At 43.5% G+C, this 23842-nt stretch overlaps 1 protein-coding gene across 2 annotated transcripts in view; it reads right to left on the bottom strand.

The window, feature by feature from the left end:
• Positions 1 to 23842, bottom strand: part of PELI2 (pellino E3 ubiquitin protein ligase family member 2) — a gene marked incomplete at its 3' end in the record, with an annotated part of 180672 nt that overhangs the window by 124163 nt on the left and 32667 nt on the right. For both annotated transcript variants that reach the window (XM_080808126.1, XM_080808127.1), the window contains exon 2: positions 5125 to 5254. In XM_080808126.1, the coding sequence (XP_080664252.1) occupies positions 5125 to 5254 (130 nt within the window). The remainder of the gene's footprint in view (positions 1 to 5124; positions 5255 to 23842) is intronic.

The raw sequence follows: 23842 nt of genomic DNA, 5'->3' as shown, positions 1-23842 counted from the left end.
TTGTATGTTTCTAGGAATTTATCCATTTCTTCTGCATTGATCAATTTGTTGGCATAGGATGGTTCATTGTAATCTCATATGATCTTTCTTATTTCTGTGGTAGCAACTGTAATGTCTAATTTTGAGTCCTGTTTTCTTGGTGAGTCTAAAGATTCATCTTTATATTTTCAAAAAAACAGCTCTTAGTTCCATTGCTCTTCTCTATTGTCTTTTTTTCTCTCCATTGGCTCCTGCTCTGACCTTTGTTATTTCCTCCCTTCTCCTACCTCTAGGCTTAGTTTCTTGCTCCCATTTCTAGTTCCTTGAGGCATAAAGTTAGGTTGTTTGGGTTTATATTTTGTCAAAATCATTAAAATAGATTCCATTCTATAAATAAAACAAAGTCAAACAACAACAACAACAATAAGACAACTATTTAAAAGCTGCATTGAACAGTCTGAGGAGAATGATAAACAGGGAATTCCTCAAGCACAGAGGGTTGCAGCTTCAGAATGACCGTGCAGCAGAGACAGGCCTCCCACTGCACCAAGACCCAGGCTGGACAGACAGACAATGCTTCAAAAGCAGACCCCGCTATGGCCTACAAAATTAGCTTGAACTAACGAGTTTATGTTGCAGTTTATATCAGCACGTCTGAGTTACTACCATATCATTCACTGCTACAGAAGAGTGTCAGTATCAACCAGGAGAGCTGTCACAGCACCAACAGTTCAAGAATGGTCCTGGCTGCAGTGGTCACTTGAAATGGTTCTGACTTCTTGCTCAATGGTCACTCCGAGAGCACGGATATTTTCCATTCTGAAATATGCCAACTGGAACAAAGGGATAGTCCGTCACTTTTGAAAAATAAAAATGCCCAAAAAAGGAGATTTCAATAAAGCACAGCCTATAAGGGAACACGATGATCAAGAGTTTTCCTCCGTGACGTGGCTAAATTTAAACCATGGTGCTACCAAAATAGTCATCATTGCCACCACTGGCCTATTTACTGGTCAGGAGCAAAACAGTTGCCCCACAGCCTTAAAAGGAAATGACCAAACAAAAAAGGACTTAAATTCTCAGTCTGATGAGGCCACGTCCTCTACTTAATACCCTCCAATATTTCCTTTTAGAAAAAACCTGAATCTCTGTTCCAGATCACTCTGCTCTCCTGGCTAACTCCTCCTGAGCCCTCACCTTGAAGCTCCCGTGCCCTCAGAGGTCCTGCCCTGTCCACCCCATCCGAGCCCTACCCTTGTACTCACAGCTCCGTCATCTTTTCCTGCCCTGCACAACGTGCAGCTAAGCATGTGTTCACACGAGAACCCACTGTTTGCCTCCTCACTAGACAATTCACTCCATGCAGACAAGGTCTGCACACCGCAGCAGAACCAATCCTAGCGCACGCTGGGCCACAGAAACGTGCTGCGTAAATATATGAATAGATGAACGGTGAATAAACTGCTAAACGCCCTATTGTCTATGTAACAGAACTACCAGAAGTAGAACAAGGTTTTACTTTAGGTTTTCTTTAAACAATTACGTAAGAGATGAAATAGCTGAGTATTACTATTTCAAGAGTAAATATACACACGAGGAGAGATTATACGAACGAGATTACCCAACAGTAGCACGTCCTTGCTGTCCTCACGGGACTTTGCATGGACAGGGGCACGTATGGTAGACCAAGAGGCCCCATTTTCCAGCAGCCACTACTATTCACAAGGGGTACACCTTGGTGTGCCCCCAGGGGGTGGGGCAGATAGAAGAAACATAGGATGTCAGCACTTGGCCTTCTGATTAACCATGGTAACCACACCTGCCATTCTAGGTCTCCTGTCGGCAAGTCCAAATCAAAGAGGACCCTTTCATTACCCATACTGCAGAATGAGAAATTTCAGAGCAGAGAAACCACGGCTGATTCAGCCCCAACAGCTTTTGCCAAGTACACCACATACCCTGGCACTCTGACAGAAAACGGGGTGAGCAAGAAAGAAGAAAAATAGGCCAGCAGGAATGGGTCCAGAGGCAGAGACTCACAAAGAAGGGTGCCCACAGGTACCAGAGAAAGGGAGTCCAGGGTGAAGTCAACACGTAACTGCAAAACCCAAGTGGGCTAACAACCGAGCCGAGGACAGGCTGAAGGGCTGGAGGTCTTTAGACAATAAAGCTGTGCATACATGAGTAGAATCTACTGGAGAGTATGGTCACTTTCAAGTGGGAAAAGTGAAGGGAGACTCAAACTAGATGAGTTAAAGAATTATCACCCAAGGATGCCAATGTATGGTTTAACACAGGTTAGGGGAAACAGAGGGGCCCAAGTATACAATCACTGAAATATGCAAAAGATGGACTGCAGGTGGGTGAGGCCAAGAGACGCACGGGAAGAGGCAGCTTATGTCAATAATGTAGGGATAAAGAACAGACTGAAAGGGAAACACAATGAAATCATTTCTAGTTCCATAAACTGGAAAGATGGCAGGGAGAAGGGAAAGAGGAAAAAAGACTATTGGTGGGGAAAAAAAAATCAGCATTCAGTTCAGGTGAGGCAGGAGGAGGAACATTTGAAGGAAAGGTTAAATGTCTAAGAGACTTTGTGTAGGGGTCAACAGAGCAGGTGGCAGCTGGAGAGGCAGGGCACAGCTGATCAGGGGTGGAACAGAAAGAGTGAGGACCAAGGGGCTGGGCTCAGGTGGGATGGAATCCTGTGCGTGAGGCCCTCCATGCACATGGTACCAGGAGGAGTAAGATGCAGAAGGGCAAGGCAGTAAGGGCGAGCTGATCCACTCACAGAAAGTGTGTCTGGTCTACTCCTCTCGCTCAGTCCTAGCTGACTGACCTCCGCCAGGCCTAGCAGCGTCCCCTTCCTCACAACTGAAAATCTCGAGGGGAGACAGAAAGGTAGTTGGAGCCAAGTCACTTCCCAAAACCTTTCAAGAATGTCCACATTTACCCCTATTGATAGTCTGGTTCTCTCTGAGCTGTTCCTGCCCTGTAGGCTTTAATAATTTTTCCATTTTCCCCTTTTTTTTTTCTTCCCCCAAGCCAGAATCATGTGTTGCTTATAACCAAAGTATCTTGCCGGAATCAGCATGGCTCCCGTCCACAGCCAACTCATTCATTTTGTAGAGGAGGAAACCGAGGCCCCGAGAATATAGGTTTTTCCCAGGTTACAAGACCAAAGACCAATTTCCCTACTCCTAGTCATGGAGACCATAAACACAGATTGAGACCAAAAGTTTTAGAGTTATTTAAATGTTAGGTAAAATCTAGGTATAAAAGGTTAAAGTTTCATAAAAAGCGAAAATTAGAGCCGATGGAGGTGGGTAAAAAAACAAGGGAAAAGCCACTGATCTTCTGAGAGTGGCTACGGGAAGATCTATTTCAAATTCCAGCTGTATTTCATATTTTATCACAACGCGAAGCCTGAGGAGTCCACGATTTCTATAAAAATGTTCTGAAATATCTGAAGCCACTGTATCAATATCAAATCCAAGCTTAAGGAAAATAAAGGTACAGAGCTAAAGGAAGGGAAGATGCATGCCAATCCACGGACAAATATGAGGACCGGGTCTACAATATCAGAATATTTTTGGCACTGATCACAGACTTAAACACTTTTGTCTTCGTAGCCTCCAAATATTTTTCAACTATAAAATATTTCTCCTACTTCCTTAACCTCCCAAGACTGTTACCTCACTTCCCCTTTTCTCAGAATCTTTGTAAAGCTCATTTCCTTTGTTTTCCCTATCCAGCGTCCTTCCCTTCCTAGAACTTACTTTATTTCCCTTTCTCTAGCCAAAACCTTGGCTGCTAAATATTAATCTTTCCTGTTTCCTTGGTGTTTGATATTTTTGGATCTAACCATTCCTTCATTAATACAAGACAATCTTAACGGGTACATTCTAAGAAATTTTTTCCATGGCACAGCTTTAGAAACAGCAACAGCAGCTTTTTTTAAAAAATAAAAACATTAACCAAGGTGATCAGTTTCTAGGACAGAGCATAAATACCACACATCCTTCCCTGAAGCTATTTATTTCCCTTTGAACTATGGGTTTTCAGTAAAAATGGGAATCAAGTCTTATTTATTCCAGATGGTTCAAATCCATTATGATAAACATGTATAGCCAATGCACCACATGAAATATTTCAGGGGGATATAATTTTTATAGAAAAGGAAACTATGTTACAAGTTAAATAATTTACTTAATTGGAAAATTTTCCTAAGTAGGTGGAACGTATCAACCAGAATGGAAACTCAGGTTTCTCCCTATTTCCATATTAGAAAATAAAGTAGTCTTAAAAATTAACATGTTAGGGTGCCTGGGTGGCTCAATGGGTTAAGCCGCTGCCTTCCGCTCAGGTCATGATCTCAGGGTCCTGGTATAGAGTCCCGCATCGGGCTCTCTGCTCAGCAGGGAGCCTGCCTCCCTCTCTCTCTCTCTGCCTGCCTCTGTCTACTTGTGATCTCTCTCTGTCAAATAAATAAATAAAATCTTACCAAAAAAAATTAACATTTTATATGTTTCAAACCTATGAGAGGAGATATAGTACATTTCTTACACAACTTAGCTGTTTGCTTCCAGTCTTTCTAGTAATCACCCAAATTCAATTCCATGTACATGCAGATTATGTGAAAACTACTACTCAATAAATAGAAGGAAAATAACAAATCTTAATGAGGTTTTACTAAGACTTAATGCAAAAACTCTTCAGGATACAGAACATCATTTACCCTTCAACCACAACTATTCTAAATTGACATATGTTGGTTCCACTATATCCCAAGCAGTGAGCGGTCCATCATGGCAGGGGGTGGGGTGGGGGGGGTATTTGCCGACTACCACTCAGGGGCCATGTGGCCATGTTTGGAGACCTGTTTGGTTGTCCCAACAGCAGTGGCAATTGGGGATGGGGATCTAGTGGGTCAAAGCCAGGGATGTGGCTCACATACAAAGCATAGGACAGCCCTTCCCAACAAAAAACTATCTGGCCTCAATGACTGAGAAACTGTCCCACCAAAAGAAAAAAGAAAAGCAACTGGGACAAACAAAAACAAAAACAAAAACACCCAGCCAAGACAAGAAGTGACCATGAGTCACCACCCACCAAGGCCTTCCCAATACTGCAGGAGCCACCTACCTTGGACGCCTGCGGCGTGGATATCACATGGACCGTGCTGGGTTTGACTCCATTCGCCTTTGGCCGCTTATAGAGAGCAAATCTGCTTTTCCTCCGGCCTCGGTCTCCATTAGGTAAAGCACCATTGTACCTATAAACAAAAGCCAAAGTTCATTTATTTGTAGGTTTTTTTAAGTTTTAAGACAAAAAGATAGAATAAGAGAAAAGACAGGGATGGTCACAAAAAAAAAAAAAAGAAGAAAGAAAAAAATCGCCCACTAAACACCCCACAGAAGGAACGGGCTGCAAAGGAGACTTCAGCTGTAATGAAATTCAAATCACTTCTAGAAACTTAATTTAAGAGTGATGTACAAAGTAATTATAGGTTTCCTATCCCATAAAGTGAGACTCTTCAAATCTTTTTGGAAAGAGACAGTATAAATAAGCAAATGAGAATTCTGCAGAGGCTGTATTAGAGCCAGCTCAATTTAGCAAGTGTTGTTCTAATGGACCCCAGAGAAACACTCAAGAAATATTTTTAAATGAACTAGTTAGAAAATAGCATACTAATTAAACCTCATCTCTCACTCCCAAATCATGTTAATGTCTTTAGGATCTTTATGTGTAAGAAAACCAAATTTAGTTACTTGCAGTCTTTAAAGTTCTAAATTCTCCATATTCACTCTCATTTCTACTTGAACTTTTAAACTGTCAGGTGAGCAAAAACACCTTGTGAAAATTAAACATAAAACAGGACTTCACAAGAAGGCTGCCCATAATGAGGCCCAGAAGTGGGGGGGTGGGGGGGAGGAGTCTTAGTTCAAACTCTCCAACAACTTAAAAAGTCATCTGAAAAACAACGTCCTTACGCAGATTCCCTACATTAATACCTTAAGCTAATATCCGTGTTTAAAAGAAATGCAGGGGGTGCCCGGGTGGCTCAGTGAGTTAAGCCTCTGCCTTTGGCTCAGGTCATGATCTCAGGGTCCTGGGATCGAGGCTCGCATTGGGCTCTCTGCTCAGAAAGGAGCCTGCTTCCCCCTCTCTCTCTGCCTGCCTCTCTGCCTACTTGTGATCTCTGTCAAATAAATAAAATCTTTAAAAAAAAATAAATAAAAATAAAAGAAATGCAGGACTGCACTTCATATTTCTGTTTCCAATTGTATTTCTAACTCTGGATTTAATGGGTCCCTGTATGTGTATGTTCTGACCAGTGTCTCCTACTGCCCAGCTGACAGGACTGTTCTTCACCCCCTTATCTGGAGAAGTTCAACTTGGAAATCTTGCCTCTGTCTCCTGTTGAGCCATGCCCGGGACAGGGTGGCCAGGAGGGTGGGGGTGGGGGGGGGGCTCAATAAAAGTGGAAACAAGGAATTTGTTTTATAACTCGGTAGCTACAGTTTGACCATGGATTTAAATTATCACTTGAAGTGATTCCTGCTGTGTTTTTAATCTGTTTCCATTTCCATCACAAAGGAACATCAGCTACAGAAAAGTGTCTCTAGAATACAGAGATGATTTATTGGGAGTCTCCTCTTTGTGAGGTAAGATCAAAACATGCACGGTTTTCTTACACAGATTTGTGATTGCTACTATAATGAATCTATCTGGGAGTAAACCACTTTGTTTTATTTTATTGTATTTCCAGATCACTTAAATCAAGATGAACATTCTGTATTAAGAGACACATATGTAAATGAATTAAAGCTAGGGCTCTCAACAGTTTAGAGGAATGGTGTTCCCCATTGAGGCCTAGAGGCAAACGGGACAAGATCTGGAACCATTTCCTGTGCCTCTCAGGTCTCCCCAGATCCCTGACCCATCTTCCAACTACACGCTGCTGCCTGAGATCTAACACGGCAAGAGGGTGTCAGATGCTTTTAGGGATCCCTCACATCTGCACACCCCTCTCAGGAACCCATCCCTTAATGGCCTCAGGTGTCTGAGGCACCATGGCTGAGAGAAATGGCCCAGCCAGCAGCCTCCCCACCGCACTGTAGCTGAATGGCTGGGGTGGACATCTGGCATACACTGGCCAAGGACATGCTCATTGTGGAAAACTCAAAATTGGGACAGAGAGAAAGCCAGCCAGTGTCTGTGGACGGCCAGAGCTGTACAACATAAGTGCACCAACTGTGGGGATGCCCCGACTGGTCACGTGATGCAGTGGCAGCAAAGTGAGGAACGAAGCAGATGAACAGAGAGCAGTGACCAGAGACAAAGAGGATCCTCAGGGCTTGTGTTGGCCCCGTTGTACGCCAACCCTTGTTCATGACATCTTCTTTCGTTTCGGCTAGCTCAAGTTGGCTTCTGCTACCTACAATCCCCGAGTCCTATCTACTATAAAGGGGGTGAGGGGCACAAATCTAGGATCACCTTAACTTCTACAGAAGCGTTTAAAAAGACCTGAGCATAGAAGCAGATGCTGCACGTGAAGCCAACACCATGCCGGTCTACAGACAGATTACCTACTCAATACAGCTAAATGATCGGGGAACAATTGTACCAGAAATAATTAAGGTGATGGTGGAAAAACCAGTGTTATGGTGAGAAAACCAGTGTTATGATGAGACAAGTTTTTAATTAGGTGAAGCTACATGGTCGTTCAGTATTAAAAATGCCAAGTCCTAGAGCTACAGTGATGAGTATCGGCTTCCCGGTCTTCAGATCTCTGCAGAGAAAGGTATAAGATATAAGGTATAAGGTATAAGAACAAGACCTGCCACAAGATGGGACTAGTACACAAAGCATGTGGGAAGGGGCATCAGGGAGAGCTTCGTGGAAGAGGCAGTGTGTGAATGGTCTTGAAATGGGAACCGGACTAAATGGACAGGACAACAGTCCGTACAAAGGCAAGGAGTGTGGGTAATTCAGCACTGTGAGAGCATCAAGGCCCATGGAAGAGCCGTAGCGAGCAAGGTGACGAGAGCCTGGCGCTCCGTGAGGGCGTGGCTCTTTGGAAGAATGGGGAGCAGTAAGATGTAAGCAAAGGACTAACACGACCGGACATAAGGTAATGGCTGAGGCAGCAGGGTGCAGGACGACTGGCAGATTGGAGTCAAGATGGTCCGGTGGGATGGCCAGCCGAACCACAGGCAAGTGTAGTGGGTTGAATGGTGGCCCCCAAATAGATGGGTCCATGTCCTGGATCCTTTGGGAAAAGGGTCTTTGCAGATGTAGTTAAAGCTGAGGAGAGGAAATCATCCTAGGTGACTGGAGGGCCCTAAATCCAGTAACAAGAGTCTTTGAAAGAGACACACAGGACCATGTGAACAGAGACACAGAAACTACAATTGGACAATCGTGAACCAAGGAATGTCTGGAGCCTCCAGAAGCGGGAAGAGACAAGGAAGGACCCCGCCCCCCAGGGCCCCCCCGCGACAGCATGACCTTGGCAGCACTGTGGTTCCAGGCTGGAGGCCTCCAGAACCGTGAGAATCCATTCTGTGGTCTTGAACCACCACGTTGGTGGTAACTGGTCCCGGTAGTTAACAGCCTAGACCAAAGCAGCGAGGAAAGGACTGGGAAGATCAGCTGAGAAGTTCCTAAGTGTTGTCTTCAGTGCAAGGTAAGCATCAGAACCTCCAGAGAAGCTTTACCAAACAATGCACGCCGAAGTCTCGAGAGCTTCACGTGTGGAGTCTGGCGCAGGGCTGCAGGTGTGTATGCTGTCAGCCGCACAGGGAGACGCACCTGTAGCCACGGTTGAGCACCATAAGACAAGTATCAGTAGCGCCCGGGGACTTGTACGGCTGCACAGGGTGGAGGGGCAGAGGGGTAAAGGCATATGGGCTTCTGGCCTCAGTAGGGTGGGGGGGATGGCATTATTAGGAAGCAGAACAGGAATTCCAGGGATATCCAGGGAAAGCCACTTGGGAGGTGAGAGGACTTAGAGACCTGGAGGACTTTTCCACCCAAGTGTGGCAGCTGCAATCATGAAAAAGTGCAGAATGAAGAAGTCAAGGACCAGAAGGCAAGGACAGACTCTAGAAAATGCAACCATTTTAAGAAATAACCCCTTCTAGTCCAAGGCAGAAGGCCCCAGGAGAAAGTCATCACTGAAGACGAGGGAACTGACAGTGTTTACGAAGTTAAAAGGCCAGTTCATAGAACCAAAATGTACTACCATGATCTGGAAAAGACCGGGTCACTGGGGACCCCATCCATCTCCAGAGTGAACAAGGAAACACAAGTCAGCCCCTAACCCTGGGTCTCCCTCTGAGCCTCCCCTCCCATTCCATGTTCCCCTCACGGCCGAGAATCGCCGCAGAGCGCCCCTCTCCCACAGTCCTGCTTCAGATACTCCCGGACTATCACTATCACTATCACCTGATCTTTGCCCCAAACCAGAAAGTACATTTGGCCACGGGTCCTGCCATCACCTGTCCAACCTCCAGCCCACCCTGAAAGTTTCCCATTGGCTCTCAGATCAGTGTGGCATACCAGAGAGGACCACAGGCGCCCAGGACTTCTCCCGGGTGGGGGTGGGGGGGAGTCTAACTTCTACAGCTGGGCTGGCCTTAGGGCCTCGCTTACCAACAGGATGGGGAGGGAAATGACGTGCTGAGACGTTCTGAGCCAAGTCTGAAAGAGCCTCGCAGTTTCCGCCTGGGTCTTTTGTGAGCCTTTAAGAGCCATGGGAGAAACCTGGAACCACCACCATGCTGGGGGGCCTACATCTAGGTACTCTGGTTGGCAGGATCAGCTGAGCTCAGCTTTCTAAGCACCCTATTAAGGCACCAGCCATATGAATGAAGCAGTCTTGAACCTTCCTGACTGGCCTATCTCCCAGCTGACTATTACCAAGTGACTGCGATACCATGCAGGGCAGAAAAGCAGCCCCGCTGAGCATGGCCCGAATTCCTGACCCACACAATGGTGCAGTAAAGAAGAATGGTCACTGTGTCATGCCACTAAGTTGGGGGTAGGTGATCACACAGGAAAAGTGATCTATCAAGCATGGTCACCTCTTCCTGATCGTGATCACAGACTCTTCCCCTCCCACCTCCTGCCTCCCCATTCAGCCTAGCTTCCTCCAGGGACTGTGCGGTCCAACCTCAGCACCCAACACCGCACCCAAGCATAGGAGGCACCCAGGCACGGAGACCCACCCAGGGCAGCTACATGACCAGAGAGAAGGACCATCATTTATACAGTGGAGGAGAGCCCAGAGAGGTGATTTTCCCAACAAAGGCAAAAAGTTATCATTCCAAGGAAGAACCCGAGAATGTTCCCCACCCTGGCAAGCTCTTCAGCCAGTAAGTTTGTAGAAATAATATTTCCAAGTGTGGCTGCCACCTGTTTTAGCTGAACAGGGGTATTTGGGTTCAAACCCACACGTCGTTTTTCAAGCTTCCCATTAAGACAAAACAAAACAAAAAACAAACAACAACCAAAAAATCCACTTATTTAGTAAGTGTGAAATGAAAATTTAACTCTTCCTATATGCGGGGCAAATAGTGGGTCTCGATAGTGAAGGTATTTGGATGCTGTGAATGACAACAAAAACTATGTATAAGAAACCTCACAAATCAAGCGTTTTTCCTAGTTTCAACTGCGGAGTTCGTATGTTTTCACCATCATTCTCTGTGCATTTACCACGGGACAAGGAAAGCCAGGAGGGAGGCATTACTACTCTCCATAGACAGGCAAGAGGCTCGAATGGTTGAAATACACACACAGACATGCCCAGCTAGGAAAGGGCAGACAGAACCCTAATGCACACCTGCTTCTGTCTGACTCCAAATGTCATGCTTTCCAGTAGACGCTGACAATTTCTAAAGTTAAGGCATTTCTTGGCATATAACACCAAGATACCGTCTCAAGGAGATGCCTGCCACCTAAACATGTACTTGTCAGAAAGAATTTTCTACAGGAAACAGCAAGAGAGGTGTGCCAGGGGCTCCCCGTCCCACTTGGGAGGCAACACATTTGATCCTCAGCAGCCTGAACTTAGAGCCGCGTCCGCGTGGACATGGGGAAGAGGACCTGGAATACAGCATCCCAGACCGGGTTCCAGAGGCAGCCCAGCTTCCCGCTGCAGTCTGAACATCCTGTCCTCCCTCCAAAGCAGCATTTCTGTCCCTTGTACAGACAAATCACGAACTCCTGCAACCAAAGCAAACTACGCATCAGACGAACAGGTCAGGGACATGACAGACGAGATGTGCAGACAGGGCACAGAGGCTGATGAACTCCTGCCATGTGGCACCTGCCCGGACACACAGCAGCTCACCCGGATAGTGAATGCACTAGTGCAAGTGCAAGAACATGCACGTGAGCTTGTAAGTGCCGGACACCAGCCTGACGTCGTTACAGCCCTGACTCAGTGCTCACTGTCAGAACGCAACTGGCCTGGCCTTGCCCAAATGAGCATTCCATCCAAAGCCTGGGACCCAACAGTGTCCATTCCTCTGTGTCTCACGGATGCTGCATGGTGTAGGGTTTTGTAAACCGACATGCACTGCTGGCCAAAGAACTAATTATGACAGGACCTAAGCAGTCTCTCCCCTCTGGTGATTACCTGTTGCAGCTTTTTAAAACACCACGATGTTCATTCAGAAAATTGTCCTGGGCTCGGCCTGAAAATGAGAATTCTCCACGTCCCATTTCTGGTTGGAAATGGTCCTTGCTTCAAGTAGCTACTCAAGGTCCAATCAATATAAAAACAATACATTCTCTCAAGAATGCCCCCCCATGAGGTGTCCCAGGTTGGGGGGGTCAAGCTCCAGGGCCAGGGGCTAAGGATACTCACAAGAGCCCTTCTTGCGAGGTGAAGGCAGCCAAGGTAACAAAATGAGAAAAATACTGATAAACACTAACGAAAGGGAGTTAGAACACAATGGGAAAAAACAAACCAGAACATTAGGTTCTGAATCAGGACCCAGATTGTGGGATCGGAGTCATGGAACTCTAGGAGCTATCTGCTCTACCAGACCCGTGCGACATCACAGGCTTAATCTTCCCTTTATAACTTACACCGTTTTGATTGGATGCCTTTCGAGAAGTTTCCTTCTGATTTGCAGAAGTCCCTTCCCCTCTACATGGCACCTTAAAACTGAGGCGGGGCTCAGTAACACAGTTACCACGTTAGTGGTGCGGGACCGGTAGACAGGAGTTCTAGCTCCCACTCCTTCCTACCCGGGGCTGGGAACCTACCGAACATGGGCCTGTTTCTTCAGCTACAGAGAGAGCAACACAAAATTACAAATTCTATTTCAGAGACTCCCAAGCCTCTTTGGAGCATTCCAAGTACGGATGGACACAGAAGGTGTCTCACTGGCTAAAACCGTGGTCCTGGCTCAGGAAGGTGAAGGTCCTGGCAGTTCCGGAAACTACCGGCTTTTACAGACGTGAACCCCTTCCAAAAGCCTCCCCGATCTTTAGGGCATTTAGGTTTGCAGGTGCCTTTTTCTATCTTGAGGTTTTGTTTTTTTGTTTTTTTTTTTTTTTAGCATCCCCAAACCAAAACATTTCCCAAGGTGAAGTATTACAAAGTCTTTTATATCAGGAACATAGTACTGTCCCCACAATAGGAGATCTCAGGCTATTCCTCTGGGCTTTGTACACCGGCACACTCTCCTCCAGCCCCTCTGCAGCAGGCCTTACCCAGGGAGCCCTCCTAGTCCGTCCTCCCATTCCAGAGGGGACTTGGCTCAAGTTCCTGGACTCCTCAGAAGTGCACTCTCCCTCCCCCTCAAGGAGGAAAGTGGAAAGTTCTAGGTTTGCATTCTGCTGTGGTGTGCTGGGAGAGGAGCTGCGGAGAGGTAGGGACCCAGCCTCACTAGTGCCACACCTACACTGTCAGCTGGGCCATCCTGTGATCTTTTTCGCATTTGCTCAGTTCCTACAGAGAAGGTCACTCCTCCCTAGGTGCTTCTTCCTCCAACCAGGCCTTTCCAAAGGAAACCAACGAAAGAACGTGCAGAGCAAATCCAGTCTACCTTAATAACAAAGGAACGGTTTATGAAAAGACCATTCTCATCTAATACTCAGTCATTTGCAGGACTGAAGACTTTCTCCTCCTTTTTTCATCTCAAATTGGTATCATCACTAAATCACATAGGATTTTTTTTTTACTTTTTACTTTACTTTTTTTTTTTTTTTTACTTTTTCTACTTTTTACTTTAATTGACTCTTTCATTTTTAAGCATTGCTGGAGGGCCAACAGCAGAGCATTTTTCACTGAATACTTAAAGATATGCAAAGAATCAAGAATAGGGAAAGCTATTTATGTTACCCTCACAACATCTAAAACTACTTCTTTTACTCTGCCATTGGCTCCAACAGTCCAAAACATCTCCAACTAAATGTGTATTAATCTCGATGCTTTATGGGAGAGAATCTCTTGCTTACATTAGGCGAAAATTAAAGCACTACCCTTTAGTAACCTGGTTCCTAAAAGAGAAAAAGATCACAAAGAAAAAACTAAAGTGTGGCCAAAAAAAATGGGTTTGATATAGTTCAAGATTTGTACAGTTCAAAAACATCAGGATTTATCTCATTCTTGGATTAAGTACAGATCAAATCCCCAATGTTCCTTCTTCATCACTGTAACATCTCCTCATTTCCTCATGTAACATTTCCTCTCACCACATAAGCTAAAAGGATCAGCTGTATGAATGGTATGTGGTAGGCTAGACTACTGGTCCCAGTTCTTAATTCCTCCCTGAAGACATCCCCTGAGCCGTGACTTTCTAACTCCGGTGAAAGTCCTTATCCTGGACTTTGGGTTGGGCTAAAGGGAGGTTCACGAATGTGATGCAAGCAGGGGCTGGAGGTGCACTTGGCAGTGGGGTACATGCTCTGGGCCCTCAGACATGGTCACCGGATGACCGTGTTCCAGGTAGCCTGCTAAGGAGAGACACTTGCAGGGGATCAAATCACATGCAGGCAGCACAAAGCAAAGCCACGCCATCACTGCCTAAGGCAGAGTCATCTCAACCAATCCACAGACTCATGAGAATAAATCATTGTTTTTTTAAAAGTAGAGTTTGGGGATGATTTGTTACTCAGCATTATGGGGCAAAAATGAAACAAAGCTTTGCAAATTAATGTAAGCAGCTTCCTCCGAACCTAAAGACTTTAGGCTAGAGACACAGAAAACATCATACACACACACACACACACACACGTATATATACATACATGTATATATACATACATACATATATACATTATGTGTGTCTATAAGTGTGTGTGTATGTATATATATATACACACACACACCCAGTTTTATATAAAGACTTCTATTCTGAAGGAAAAAGATTAGAATTCCAAATATGTCTCTTTTTAAATTAAGAAAAAACTGACTTATTAAAAAATGTGTACTTTTTAAAGAGGGAGACAAAATATCAAATTGTAGGTCTTTTCAATAAATTATGTCGGTTAAAAGCTGTGGTCCCTCAAATAAGTTATATGTGTGTATAAGGTCTTAGTCTCTAAAAACCAAATTTAGTAATCTGATCCTAATTCTTTCATGTCTATTTGGCAAAGCACTGATCCTTTTAAATGTTTATATACAACTTCTACCATAATAAAAGGCCTCTAAAAAGTGAGTATTTCAAAGGTTGCCAGAAAAGGGAGCATCTAAAACTAGCACTGGGACCACCATCTAATGTATACTAAAGCTCTGAGCATTTCAGATCAAGAACTTGACATGCAAAGATTTTATTACTGGCCCAAAGAATTAAAGCCAGAAATTGAAACTAGCATTGGAATTTCTTCTGTCTCATTAAGTTATAACTATTCCTAACCACTAAAATAATTACTTCAAATCTCTGTTCCTTTTTCAAAATTTCTCCTAAAAGACCCACACTAATGTAACCTTTACTAATGTTTACTTTAAACTTTTAGCATACGCACATGGAATTTAGAAATTCCTAGAAATATAGATGTGTCAGAGCAAGCAAACCCAACTTTTAAAAAATTGTTGGGCAATGCCCTGATGAATTAAGAGATTTATAATTGATATTGCATGGAACAACTAAGTTCAAGATGGTTATAAAAAATATTCACTTTAATCAATTACCCATGACAGAACGGGGGGGGGGGGGGGGGAGGGTTTACACCAAATGTAAATACTGCATTTAGCGAGCTGCAAAGCTTAAAGCCGGTGGTGGCTTCACATCGTGCATATTGAGGCTACATGGACTCACATCCTTTCATGTAACTTTTCTAAAGATTTTTTTATTTCTAGAAGACCTACATATAATAGTTGAAATACAAGATCAGAAAATATTAGAATAGATATAAAATCAAGTTTATTTCAAGAAATGGAAGCACCTCTAAAACCACATTTTGTAACAGAAGTAGTAGGTGAAGGTCAATTACACAAGAAGGCTTCTTTCTGAGCATCTGTAGTAAATGGTTTTTGTGACAACCAACCTTCAGTGCTACAGAAGCACATGATCTACAAGTGAGTTTCGGTTTGGTATATTAACCCAGCAACTGCAAAAGGAAAAAGTCCTTCACATTCATCATGAATATGTTAATTTGTCAATGACCACAAACACATTATTTTTCAAATGCATACTAGGAGTTGTCAACAGCCATGCATATCATCTGAATACAGGGAGTACCTTAACAAGAATTCAAAAATCAGACCATTATAGATTTCCTTCCCAAATCTCCCAATATATAAATTATTGACATATAAGACTCTAAGGAAATTTCCAGCCATATTCAGAGAGGCACAGTTTGAGAGATATGAATGACCAAAGATATATATACTGATTCATTGTATAGAGTTGTGTTATCCAATACAGTAGCCACTAGCCACATGCAGCTCTTTTTAAAAAATATTTATTTATTTTCAGGGCACCTGGGTGGCTCAGTCGGTTAAGCATCTGCCTTTAGCCTAGGTCATGATCCCAGAGTCCTGGGATCTAGCCCTGCATTGGGCTCCCTGTTCAGCGGGGAACCTGCTTCTCCCTCCTCTGCTCCTCCTGCTTGTGCTCTATCAAATAAAAATCTTTTTTAAAGAGTTATTTTCTTATTTTAGAGAGACAACAAATGAGTGCTCAGGGGTGAGGTTGGGGGAGGGGCGGAGGGAATCTCAAGCAGACTCCCCACAGAGCACCAAGCCCAATGTAGGGCTTGATCTCAAGACCCTGAGATCAAGACCTAAGTCAAAACCAAGAGTCAGACACTTAACCAACTGAGCCAACCAGGTGCCCTCACATGCAGCTATTTAAATTTTAATTGAACTTAAATTAAAAATTCCGTTTTTCTTGCCAGCCATATTTCAAGTGCCCAATAGTCACATGTGGCCAGTGGCTACCAAACTGGATGGCAGGGCTATCATCCCAGCAAGTTCAACTGGACTGGTGCTGGAACAGAGATTCAAGCAAGTCAGATCAAGAGGCATCTTCCAGGCACCTAGCCATTTGGTACTGGATCCTGAATCCTACTTTAAATTTTCCCTCAGGAGGTCCAGAATTTAATGTTTTTGGACACTGTTTCTAAGAGTTCCTCAGAATAACGCCAGCATCAAGAACACATTCTCAAACTCCATCTTTCTTCTTGAAGAGGTTTTTCTAAGTGGGAATTAAAAAAAAAAAATGTCATACTGTCTTTGAGGGAAAGGAAAGATTCTGGCACCAAATATGTATTTTGCTTGAGGCCTAAGCATTTTCTCTAGGGACACACTTTGGAATGTGCGATGTAAGTTCTCGCAAAGTGTGATTCACTTATAAAAATTCACTTTATAAACAACTTCCAAATTCAGACTTTATACAGATACTCAAAGGGCATCTCATAAGCTGCTTTCGCCCAGATTCATGTTTTTAAGAGCCCAGAAGGGTATTTCCTTCCCACAATTACTTAAAGTAAAACAGTAAAAGTATTTGTATTAAAAACCAGGAATAAGGATGCTTATTATTACCATTTTTACTAAACACGGTTTGAAAAGTCCTTGCCTAATTAAAAACACTGAATTAGAAATAAGGGGTATTAACTATAGGAAAAGATACAGAACTAAGTGTTATTCCTATAATAATTAAAACAAGGTATTACTTGAGAACAAAACCCAAAAACCAGTGGAACAGAAGAGATATTCCAGAAGTAGAACCCTGACTGTAGTAAACAGAAGGACCACTAGTCAATGGGAAAGAAATCCGATTATTCTACTGTGTAAGGAAACCAACTAACTAAAAGGGAAAAAAAAAAAAGTATTTAGAGCTGCAGCTTAACTTCCACCACAAAATTCTGAAATACGCAGAAGATAAATGTGAACAACAGTCAAAACTAAAGAAAAAAAAGCCGATCGCTGATTGGGGGATATAAAAAACAATGTTCTAAACACAGTGGTAGGGCGCCTGGGTGGCTCAGTCAGTTAAGTGAGGGATACTTGATTTCACTCAGGTCATGATCTAAGGGTCAGTGGGCTCAACACAGACTCTGTCCCCCACCTCCCCCTGCTGCGATCTCTTGCTCTCTTTTCCAACAAATAAATAAAAAACAAACAAACAAACAAACAAAAAAAACAGTGAAAAAAATTACAAAGAAAAGGATTGGTACACTTAAATACGTAAAAATCTGAACTTCTGCATATCAAAAGTTATAAGATTATTTATCCAAAGCTAGAAAAACATTGGCAATAATATGACAGTAACTTAGTATCTTTAATAAGTAAATATTTTTAGAAGGGAAAAAACCGACATCCCCATAAATATACAATGGAAAAAAAGGCAAAGAACATGAACAGAAAATTCAGAAAAATGAAAAATGGCTAATGAACACTTTTTAAATATTCAATCGCATCAGTAATCAAAGAAATGCAAATTAAGGGTTATTATTTGCCAATAAAATTGCCAAACTATTAAAGTGACCCCTTACTCTCACACACCTCTGGAGAGAATGTTAATTGGTATAATCTCTGTAAAACAACTTAGCAACATGTAGCAACACTCTTATGAAAGTACTCAGGTACTTTAATACCTTAGTAATTCTATTTTGAGAGATCTATTCTCAGGACTTTATTTTGAAATGTGAGTTTTATGCACAAAGATATTAATTATGTCATTATTCATAATGGCAAAAACTGCAAAGAGCCTAAACATTCAAAAATAATGGATTAAGTTGATCCTGTAATTCTACACGACAAAACTGTGTTTACCACAAATGTTTAACAGCAATGAAAAAGGATTATAAAAACCAGAATACAAAATGTACCTTTAACATGGTCAGAGTACTTAATATTCATAGGAAAAACTGAAATACACCAATATATTAAGTGATTATGGCTAACAGTATAATTATTTAATTTTATAATTTTCTGTGTCTCAGGCCTATGTTGAACATATTTTTAAAATCAGAATTATATGCTTTAAAAAGCATATATTAAGTAAGGTAGCTGCCTTTTTATTTCTAATGGCACAGTACTGATCAGTTTGGATGTAAACAAGACACAGAAATTTAAAAATTTAAGAAATAAGTCAACACTGGGGATAGGAAGATTTACATTTATACTCAGTAGAAGGCCACAAGGAAATCTGAATTGTTAAATGGCTACATTCACAAATACCACTTGCCCACAGATCATCTCTGGCACACAAGTAGAATTTGGCTTTTTCATAGTTGGGGAAGCTGTTAGCCTTACAAAAACCCCTTTGCACCCATCATTCTTGTATTTCTTAGGAAATTAAGTTCTCTACGTCTACTGTGGATATTGTGATGTATATGCTTAATTCTTTTATGCAGAATCTTCAAATTTTTACCTTACATAATTTATCATTAGAGTACGAAAATGGTCTCAAGGGCTTACAGATATGGACCTTCGTAGATTTTAAATCTGAACTCTCCTGGATTAACGAACTCCTAAAAGAATGCTCAGCACCACTTATCAGGCAACAACCTTTCCCTTCACTCACGTGTGACCACTTTGCTGCTACTTCCTCTGCAGATGAACAAGGAATCAGGCTTGATACTTACACCTTGACCAATAAGAAGCAAGAGCAGGAATTGCAGGGAACTCCTAGAATTAGAGCCTGGTTTTTTATGAAACTTTGAGGGACGGGAGGATTTTTCATACTCCCAAAACCACTACATCCAGACCCTGATCTTCCAGAATACTTAAAGCAGCACTACTCAGGCCAAGAAGTCCAAAAGTTCATTTTCAAAAGAGTTTGCCAAATGAACCAAAGAAAACGAAGCAGGCTTCTCTGCTGTCGCGTCCTACTCAGAGCTTTGCATCCACTAGCATGCCCCGCGAATCTCCACGTGGAACACACAGCGAGCCAGAGTTCCCCAGTCTACTTGGACTGGAGTCCCACTGTCAGGGTACATGCGTAGCTATTTCCCGGAACGGTGCTCTCAAGTCTGGGAGCTGCCAAGGTAGGTGCTTGCGGTCACTACCCACACAGGAGACGGCTCAGAGAAAAGAGGAGGGGTTACAAGCCACTGCACGGCCTACTGCTTTCCATTAACACCCATTTCCTAGTTGACATCAATTAGAAATCTGTTTCAATATAGGAAGCTTCACTTTATAGCCATTATTTTACTACTACACCTGCTATAAGGAAGACCGAATGTTAAAATTATCAGTTAATATGATTATAAATGCGGGGCGCCTGGGTGGCTCAATCAGTTAAGCCGCTGCCTTGGGCTCAGGTCACGATTGCGGGGTCTGGGAATCGAGCCCCACATTGGGCTCCCTGCTCAGTGTGGAGTCTGCTTCTCCTTCTCCCTCTGGTGCTCCCCCTGCTTGTGCTCTCTAATAAAATCTTTAAAAAAAACTTTAAAATATTAAAAATATATATGGTTATAAATGCAAGGCTTCTTGTAACTTACTTCCTTGGTATATTCATGACAATTAATGATAAGCTACAGTAAAGGCAGAGCTAAAAATGAAAAACTGGGAGGTCAAAACCATAAACACAGCTCTCCACCCTTTCTCATGATTGACCCAAAGGCCTCTTTAGACCTCTAAACAAGACCTGTGCAGGACAGGAAGCTCCAGGTTCCTGAGACCTACAGTAATCACAACCAAGCTCGGCCACCCAGAAACCTCCCAAAAGGAGGCCAGCAAGGAAGCCTGGTCTTTGTTTTTTCCTGTCCCTCGACACTCATTCTCCCTGCTTCCTTTTAGCAAAATAATCATAATCATTGCTGTATATACAGTACTTCCGTTGTGCCAGGTACAGTCCTGAATGCTCTACTTATATTAATGTAATCCTCGCTACAACCTGGTGACGCGGGTACCCCCATCTTAAAGACCATAGAAGAGGCACAGAGAGGTTAAGCAACTTCCCCAGAGTCTCACAGCCATTCAGTGGCACGGCAAGAAGCCCTGAGTTACCCTTGGAGCTGAGTGTGGTCATGTGACTGTTTGGGACAATAAGACACTAAATGATGTATACAAGTTCCAGCTCCTCTATACAGTTGAGACCACTTTTCCTGACCGTTCTCTTCCCTAAGGGCTGGAACGCAGATGGGAAATAGGACAGCTTGTACTATGCGACACCAATACTGAGTGCTAAAAGGAGCCTGGCTCCTTCCTGACCCTGTGCACTAGTCACTGAGGACGGCATGATGCTGGGCTATTTCAAGGGAGGAAACATATATTAGAGTTCAGCTAGGTTATTTTAGGTAATATTTTGGAGTATCTTTAAGTATCATTTTGTTCTTAGCCCCAAATTTGCTCCATTTTAACTAAACTCTACTAGTAATTTGTTTCTTAATAACTTGGTTCTCAGCTTTGATCCAGGTAAGAGCTACAACTTATGAAATGCTAACTTGATACTATCCTAAGCGCCTTACGTGTATTGACTCATTTAATGTTAATAAACTTATAGGGGAGGGGAGCTTGTAAATACCCCCATTCAACAGAGGAGAAACTGAGGCACTGGCTGAGCCACCCACCCACCATCCCAGAGCTGAAAGGTGACGGAGCCACGGTGAAAATCCCAACACTCTGATTAAGTCCTCACTAAACAGGTGTGTTCCATCGGCTGAGGTCTGGTCAAGTTACCGCAACATGTTGTGGCAAGTGCGGTTCTCGCAGCAAGGCACGCCATTTACTACGCAGAGCATGGTTCTAGAACGGGACTGTGGGGAGTGCTGAGGGAATACTGAAGATGGAGCCCCTGGGCCCGGTTGGTAGGAGGTAGGTACAAACAAGGGTCACAAGAGTTCACTAGAGAGGAAACCATCGGGCAATGCATTGGGTCGGAAGTACAAATTCTCCAGTAGATGGAAGACGAGAGCAGGGCGGAACAGGAGGGACTTGACGGGCAAGGGCCGTGGGCCTGAAGCCCCTGCACTTGCTCTCCGAGTTACCAAGAGGCCTCACATGGCACCACCAGAGCCACCGACTCCCATTCAAGTTCATTTCACCCTTTCTCAGCTCCAGCTGTCAACATGACAAAGGTGCCTCCTGCCACCCTCATTTTCTTAAGTCCTTAATGCTCAAAAAGTAATCTCACAGACTCTGTAAGGTCTGAAGCAACCTTGGGCTCCGCCTGGCTCAGCTTCTCCCTGCTGGCGAGAGGCCAGCCTGCCCTGGAGACAGAAGGCCAGCCAGCCACCTGCTGTGGCACCAGGGGAGGCCAGGTCTCTGCGGAAAGTCTCCTGTCAGTTAAACCGTGCCTCTTTGCTGTGTCCACCCAGTGTCCATATCAAGTCTCTCCAGCAAACACAAAGGAGACTTCCCCCTTACCTACTTGATGGCCTTTTAGAGATTGAGAATTGTGGAAGTAAAAGGTCATCAAGATAGTTTCCAAGTACAGTAAATACCTCAAAATGTATAAACGGATATTTAAATATTCTTATTTATGTGAAATCTTACTCCCCCCAATTCATTAACAAACACTCTACCCCTCAGTATTGCGCCAAATAGAGAGAAGCTAACCTGAAAAAGCTGAAGTGACTACTGAAGGTATTTTAAAATGGTAAAAAACAAAACAAAACAACAACAAAAAAACCCTGAAAGAGTAATGGACAATGCGCTCCATGATAAGATTACACCAGATTCACATACAAGGGCACTCATTAAAATTCAACTTCATTCTTAAACTCTGTTTAAATGCATTTCTTTACTTTGGCTATACATGGGGAACCGTCACCTTCAAGATGGTGTTTTGGCAGTGAACGCTGGATCCAAGAGTCAACCACCAGACACACTTGGCAGTTCCATAGTGCTTTTTGCCAGTGACATAATCCCCCATAACATTTCCTCCTCAGACTGGTTTGTTTTTGAGAAGATCAAAGCACTTTACCTTATTTATCCTTACACCTGCCCTGAGAAGCAAGGTAGCAAGAGATCTAAGTTACTAAAGTTTCCTCTTAATATTGGTAATATCCATCCCTCACACTGCTAGAAAAGCCAGTAGGCTTGTCCACAACATAGCTGGGGTCAGCATAGAAAGTTATAGGAAAGCAGGACCTGTTAAGTCTCCCACTACTACCACCAAAAAAGGAAGAAGGCAGAGGGGTAAAAAGTTTGTTCTGCACATGAGAGGAAAGACATTAAAGGTCCTTTAAAAAGAACAACATATTTGCATTATCCTCTGAAAGATACCTGAGCTCTTAAACCAAAAGAAATGTAAAGTATACAGTATTTTAAATAGAGATCTTAACGCTTCATTCACAGATGCTGCAAAGGTATGAGAAATGATATAATCTGCAAATGAGCAGAGCCAACAGGACTCTTGAAGGTCGGGTAAAAAATTAATCTAGCAGAAGGACAAAAAGATTTTTCACCATTGTGATATAGTTGAAAAAGTAAAAGGTGGGCTCCAATCTCCAAGGAAACTGGAATTATTGAAGCCGGATGGAGAAATACTTGGTGAGGAGACGGATGCTTCCATTTCTCCCCTCACGGCATTGTCTTCGTGGGCTCCCGTGCTCCTTCCGGCGGGCGTTATTTTACAAAGCATGATTCCGTGTGTGATTACACTTGGCAAGTTGTAGAAATAAAAAAGGATAAAGAATGAACTGCAGTGTCCAGAATATCTAACCAGAATGAAGCAGAACTATGCATGAAGAGAAATTTAAACAGGAAAGAAGTACCTTGTATGCAAAGTCCTCGCTTATCAGTAATCACGGGTATGTGGTTTAAAGCTTACCTAATAGGTTCATGCATTTTGGCATCTAACTTCACAACTCTTCTTTCAATTTGATTACAGCTCTGGCTTAAATGTTTTTGTACCTTCATGGCAGGATCCATGCATACTGAGGCTAACGGGGAGGGGGTATATTTAAGCCCTAGTATAAAGGATTTGGTGAAATATAATTCTACAGTTCTGAGCATGAGGGCTTCTGATTCCAGAAACCACAAAAGGAGGTGGTGTCACTTATGAAACTCTCAGTCAGCAGGTGGGTTTGGGTCTAAACCTCCCTGAGAGACACAGAGTGACCCAACATGCCTCGTCCCAGCGCTCACGGATGGCTTCTCACTTCCCACAGTGTCTACTTTCACCCAGACTCCTCAGCTCCTTACCTGCAAAATCTCACCAAGTCCAACCCTGGTGTCACACGCTGTCTAGAAGTCCAAACTGCAGAGAACTCCCTGCTACCAAGGAGTACATAGCCCAGCCCAGAGGACAGAGCAGTGGGCACATGACTGCAGTACTTGGACCAAGTCCCACAGAGAGGCATGTAAAGGGCAGGGAGGCAACAGGAAGAGTGGGGCAGGCTGGGGGAAGGGGAGGTAAGGTATCTAGGAAGGTTTGGGTTAGCCTGGGCACCTACATGCAGTCTTGGAGGGATGAACTTTGGGGTTCGGAGCAGACCAGGGTGG

This window comes from Martes martes (genome assembly GCF_963455335.1).
Source record: "Martes martes genome assembly, chromosome: 7".
Lineage (NCBI taxonomy): Eukaryota > Metazoa > Chordata > Mammalia > Carnivora > Mustelidae > Martes > Martes martes.
Note: the sequence above shows the minus strand (reverse complement) of the source record. Positions and strands in the feature narration are given on the sequence as shown.